Below are 6,251 nucleotides of genomic sequence, written 5' to 3'. Positions count from 1 at the left end.
CAGGACTGGCCCTTACAGTGTCCCCTCAGGACTGGCCCCTTATAGTATCCCCCTCAGGACTGGCCCCTTACAGTATTCACCTCAGGACTAGCCCCTTACAGTATCCCCCTCAGGATTGGCCCCTTACAGGATCCCCCTCAGGACTGGCCTTTACAGTATCCCACTCAGGACTGGCCCCTTACAGTATTTCCCTCAGGACTAGCCCTTACAGTATCTCCCTCAGGACTGGCCCCTTACAATTATAGGAAAAAATGCATATAGCAGCACAACGAAAAATTAAAGTCTTATCTTGTGGTGGTGCCAGCCGTGTTGGGAGCCAGTCAGAAGTTCCCCCTTGGATGCGTCATATAGAAGAAACCGCAGCACTCTCCTGTCTTCAATTCAGTGGAATTTATTTCACCAGCAAAAAAGATGCGACGTTTCGACCGTAAAGGTCTTTCTCAAGCCATTTTTTTTGCTGGTGAAATAAATTCCACTGAATTGAAGACAGGAGAGTGCTGCGGTTTCTTCCATATGACCCTTACAATTATAAACACACAGAATAAATTAAAATTTACTATGCACAGTAATAGTAGATCTGCATGTTCTTGGCAGCAAAACCCAGAGACCATCTTCTCCTTTATTGATGTGTAAGGGTACTGAGCGTGTCACTGCTTTATGTCTCCTGTGGGGGCGCTGCAGGGAAATGAACACATACCGTCAGGTCTCCCCACAGATTACATCTGATCACTCTGAGCTGCTTCTTATTGCTATGTGTGCATGAGCCCTAATGCTGCTTTTTATGTTGTATGGGTCCCATGGGCACTAGCATAACACTACACCTTGTGCGCCCCCTATAGGCAGGATGTGATTGGTTCCTGGCAGGTACCATAATAAAGACAGCTTCTCCACCTTAACACACAAAACGGCCGCTCGCTAGGCTTTCATTTCGTCTTCAAGGATTGGTCGCTTCAGTCACCCGCCCATATGTGTCTGATCTGTGATTGGCTGCCGGTAGTTTCCCCCGCCCCCCGCCTGCTGGAGTTCTGACTGCAGCCGGCGACTTTTAAGGTGGAGCACGGCTGGACGCTGTGTGAGATGACAGTTTTTACGAGAAGGAAGGAATATACCAACAGAGAGTTCCCTGGAGGGGAGCCGACTGGACATACACGGCCAGATAGTACAAATAGGAAGCACGGACCCGTGTGCTGCAGCTTTAAGACTCCGATATACGGCTGCTTTCTGAGCTAGGGTGGAGGGCTCCTCTCGGCGAGAAAACCCTGGAAAAGAGGGAGGAAGTAAGAAAACGGAGGGGGAGGCGGAAGAAGAGGTGGAAAGAGCCGAAGAGTGAGGAGAGCGGCAGTGACAGGAGAAGGATGGGGCTGGCATGGCCCACCTCTGCCCACTGCTTGTGCCTACTGTCCACCCTGAGCCTCATCCTGCTGGTCAACTGCACCAGCCAGCATGCAGACGGTAAGTACCATAGCCTGGTGCTAACTGATGCCAGGTCAGTGGGCAATGCCCCAGTGCTTACATCTAGGACAGCTTGCCATAGAATGAGGGTTCCTGAAAGGTGAGCTTCATGCCCTCCCCCTTCTGATGGGCATAATCCAGCAGGCCATGACCTTTCAGTATTATTTTGATAAAATGATACATGTGGTTATTTTGTTGGGGTAAATAATATGTACATAGTAAGGCTCCACCATGGAGGTCGTGCAACAAGTGGCTACCCCATAGGGCGGAGAAGACATGCTGCCCGTGGAGACCACCGCAACCGAACCTGGTGCAGAACCTGGTCCTGGCAGCCCTAATCTCTAATTACATCCATACATTTCAGATGCCTGTGTCATTTAGGCTGGATCCACATATGGAACTTTGCGGTGTTTGTATATATTATATCATTTCTTTTTTTTTGTGCTGAAATGTTTTTGATTTTGCGTTTCGATCAATGCTGTATTTTTATTTTTTTCAAAATTCAGCATGCTTTTTTGGCATTTTTCTCATAGGCTTCTATGATAAGACCACAAATGGTAGGGAAAAAAAAAGGATGTACAAAATAAATAATAAAAAACTCGAAGTGTTGAAGAGCTGGACAACCCCTTTAATTTAGACGGCTTAAGGCCTCTTTCACACGGGCGTGTGCGCCCCGTTGCCGTATTGCGGACCTGCAATACACGGGTGCCGTTCCGTGGGCATTCCGCATCACGGATGCGGACCCGTTCACTTCAATGGGTCCGGAGATGCAGAATGGTGCGGAACGGAACCCTACGGGAGCACTACGGAGTGCTTCCGTGGGGTTTCGTCCCGTACTTCCGTTTCACAAAAAGATAGGACATGTACTATCTTTTTGCGGAACGGCTGGATCGCGGACCCATTCAAGTGCAGCTGCGGCTGCCCCATGGTGGGTGTTCGTGCATTGCAGGCCGCAGCACGACCACGGGGCACACGCGCCCATGTGAAAGAGGCCTAAAACAGACATGCTCATGCTGTGTGGTAGATTTCCATCTCTGGTGCACCTTACTGGTAATTATTGAGAATGAACCATTCGTTCCTGATAATTGCCTGATCGTCAGAGGAGGTGAGAGTTGCATTGACATGTAGTATTCATCCCCTCGGTATGGAAAATAGCGGTCTCTTGTCCCTGTAGAGAATAATGGTTTCTGGGCTGTTTACACCAAAAATTTGGTGCCAGCCTAAAAGACATGATTAGCCAGAGAACGAGTGTTCATTCCTTCACCATATGATTGCTGCCACCTGGACCAATGGAAATGAGTGTCTCCATAAGTAGACATCCCCGATAAATGGCTCGTCTGTGACCTTTAAGTGTTTTTTCTTTTTTCTTATGCCACCTCTTGGTTGGCTTAATTTAGACCAATATAATTTGTCAAAATGTTGGCACAGCTTGGCCCCTCTTAGGACTATTAAGCCATGCCCCCTTTTCTCTCTACTTGTCTAAATGTCTAATATACATGCTAAGGGGGGCATTTATAATGAATTATGTGCCAAATTATATGCCACATACATTATGAATTATACGCGTATTTAATGTTGCAGATTTTGTCCCCCAGTGCCATCGGCTTCCGCCCCCCCCCATCCAAGTGCCACCATCTCCCCCTCCTAGCCATAAGTCCCCAGCGCCAGTGAAATAAAATGCTTACCTCTCCTGTAGGGGCGCTGCCGACACTCCAGAGATCATCTTCTTCACACTCTGCACTAGGACCTGACGTCACACAGCGTCAGGTCATAGTGGGCGCTTATGTACACTACATCCTGACAATTTGTGTATGTCAGGAACCAGTGCAGTGCCGGCCGGCGGGTGACCAGGGAGCGGTGAGTAATAGCAAGTGCTTCACTAACGCTCAATGGTCACATGGCACAAACGAATCCTTGATGCAAAAAATTTGCCCCAAGTTTTTTTTTGGTGTCGAGTTACTCGACTTAATCGAGTAATCGCTTCAGCCCTAATTTTAGTATGTTGCACGGCTTGCTAGGGGAAGCGCCAAAGTTGTGTAGAGGCCTGCACTAAAAAAAAACAGCGCATCCTATAAAGTGAAATAAATTTGCAGGTTTTCTTATAGGTTGTGTTGATTAAGGGATCCTGCACACAACCGTTTTACCTGCTTTGTGGTCCACAAATTGCAGATCTGCAAAACATTGATACTGGCTGTGTGCATTTTGTGGAACGGAACGTCCGGGCCGTAATAGAATAGCCCTATCCTTGTCCGTAATGCAGATTATAATAGGACATACAGACACGGAATGCACACAGTTGTTTCCTTTGTTTTTGTGACCTCATTGAAGGGAATGGTTCCACAAAAAAAACTGTACGGGCACGGAAAAAGTTTTTGTTCTGTTCCGCAAAATGTGGAATGCACACGGCCAGTATCCACGTCTTGCGGATCCGTAAAACAGACAACGGTTGTGTGCATGAGCCCTAACTTTGTTGTTTGTTTTTGCAGTACATGCATATCTGGTGCAAGGCATGTACACCAGGATTTGGGACAAAAATAGCAAGAATTCTGGCATTTTAGCTTTACGTGTGAAGGGCAAAGGCATTTTGTGGAGTTCTGGTGACGTACCGGGCTATCCTTCAGGCTGCCAGGCGGAGGCTTCCGCCCAGCAGTGAGCACGGTGATGTCACCGGCACTGATGGATGGGCTTTAGCGCTGCCCTAGCCTGTAAAACTGCTAGGGCAGTGCTAAAGCCTGCCCATCAGAGCCGGTGACCTAACTGAACACACTGCTGGGCGGAAGCCTCCGCCCGGCAGTGTGTTATAGTAAATAAAAGAGCCCTTGCCCTGTGCGATACTGCATGAAATTATTGATATGTCCGGGTTTAGCTCTGAACTCGGACAACCCCTTTTAAGAAAATGTAGGCACCCATGTTCTTGTCAGGGGCAGAAAATAAATAGTCTGAACATGGTGTTACCACATTCCTATATACCACTGTTGTGGCCAAAATGACTACAGATTTAGGTGTCAGCTTGACATTGTGTGTAATTCATTAGCCAGGTAGTTAGCACTTTCAGCAGTATCCCTTAAATTACCCAAGAAGTTAGGCACTGGTGACCTTTTTGTAGAAGTGCTTGGTTCCTGGGATTTGTCTAGTACTGATGTACTACGGGCCTTCTGTAATGGCATTCTAGTAATTATTATACATCATGGGTACAGGCTCACCTTGCATGATCTTACAGGAAGTTTCATTGTGGAGGAGGCACCTTCCAAGTAGATGATGGTGCTCTTTAGCAAGGTCCCTACGGCTTCATGCACACGTCCATGTTCAGAAACAACAATTCCACAAAACACCTTCCATGTGAATTCTGCATTTTTCTCTCTCCCATCAAGAGAAAGGACTATTCACACTTGCGCTTTCCGTTTCCACTATTGAGATCCCTCATAGGGTTTCAATAGCGGAGGAAAACGCTTCAGTTTTGTCCTCATTCATTGTCAATGGGGACAAAACTGAACCGAACAAAACGGAGTGCACCAGAATGCATTCTGTTTTGTTTCATTGCGTTCCCATGACGCACACAAAAGCGCTGCAAGCAGTGTTTTTCAGTGCGTCCTGAGATGCGGAGCAAGACGGATCCAGAATGACACACAATGTAAGTCAATGGAGACGGATCTGTTTTCTCTGACAGAATAGAAAACGGATCCGCCCCCCCATTGACTTACAATGATTTTAGAGACTCATCCTTACATAACAGATGCAGACGGTTGTATTATCAGTAACGGAAGCGTTTTTGCTGATCCATGACTGACCCAGCAAAAACGCTGGTGTGAAAGTAGCCTTATATGCTTCCTCTTGGTTTCCATCTTCCAAAAACGAGTAATAAAATGTCCCTTCTGCTAACTCCTTATGCAACAAATTATTCTGCGTGACAGAAACCCGTTTCACATGAGTGACATGCATTCATCTAGTAATAAGCAAATACAATGCATGGTGAAGTGTCCTAAAAGTAACCCAAAGTATGTGCCCTAGGAATTAGTTTTTATCCACAAGGACCATATGTCTTCATGAGCCTTTTAAACCTTGTTACTGTGGAATACATTGACTAGATATTTTTCTATCATTGTATCTTCGTGCACCACGACCTCTCTCCGGGGATTGATGGACAGTGAACCTCCATTTTCAGCATCAGTGGTGGCCACACCTGGACTGCTACTGTTCAGGCATTTGTGGCATATCAGACTGTTAGTTGTTGAAACCCATCAAGACTCAGGTTGGCCTTATTACATAAAAGTTACTGAACCTGCATTTTTTTTTTTTGCAGGATCAGCTAACAATGTATGTGGGCAGATTTAAAGAGAGCGGAGGTGCCTTCTCAGACAGATGATCGGCGGGGGTCCCGGGTGTCTGACCCTTGCCAATCAGATAATGATGACCTATCCAGAGGATGGTTTATCAGTATTAAAATATCGGAAAACCCTTTTAAGGGGAGAAAGGATTGTAATAGTTGACATCGATGTGCCCAATTCCTGGTAGAAGAGCCACTGCCAAAGGTGTCTGGCCAAAGCGAGTGTATATGTTTATGTGGAAGTTGGGAGAGATGGCTGTTGGTCGATCAAGCTTCACTCTTGCTTGGTAAATCTAATGAGAATACGGATCGAGTGAAGATTATGTCTCCTGGATTATTTATTTTAATTTATTTCACCAAATTTCTTAATGAAATCTCAAACAAGCAATAAACTGTGTACATCAGTCATTCCTTACCACTGGAAATATTGGTAGGTGTTAAGAAATTTAGTGAAATACAAATAATCCAGGGGGAC

The 6,251-nt window shown here is 46.2% G+C and overlaps 1 protein-coding gene across 1 annotated transcript in view; it reads left to right on the top strand.

Annotated features, from left to right (window-relative positions):
• Window positions 1-1,077: 1,077 nt before the first annotated feature.
• The window catches only part of HGSNAT (heparan-alpha-glucosaminide N-acetyltransferase), a 47,946-nt gene continuing 42,772 nt past the window's right edge, over window positions 1,078-6,251 (top strand). The window contains 1 exon segment of the mRNA XM_040417909.1: window positions 1,078-1,452. Within this exon segment, the coding sequence (XP_040273843.1) occupies window positions 1,356-1,452 (97 nt within the window). The 5' untranslated portion in view covers window positions 1,078-1,355.

The sequence above is a fragment of the Bufo bufo genome, chromosome 2, assembly GCF_905171765.1.
Source record: "Bufo bufo chromosome 2, aBufBuf1.1, whole genome shotgun sequence".
Taxonomy (NCBI): domain Eukaryota; kingdom Metazoa; phylum Chordata; class Amphibia; order Anura; family Bufonidae; genus Bufo; species Bufo bufo.
Note: the sequence above shows the minus strand (reverse complement) of the source record. Positions and strands in the feature narration are given on the sequence as shown.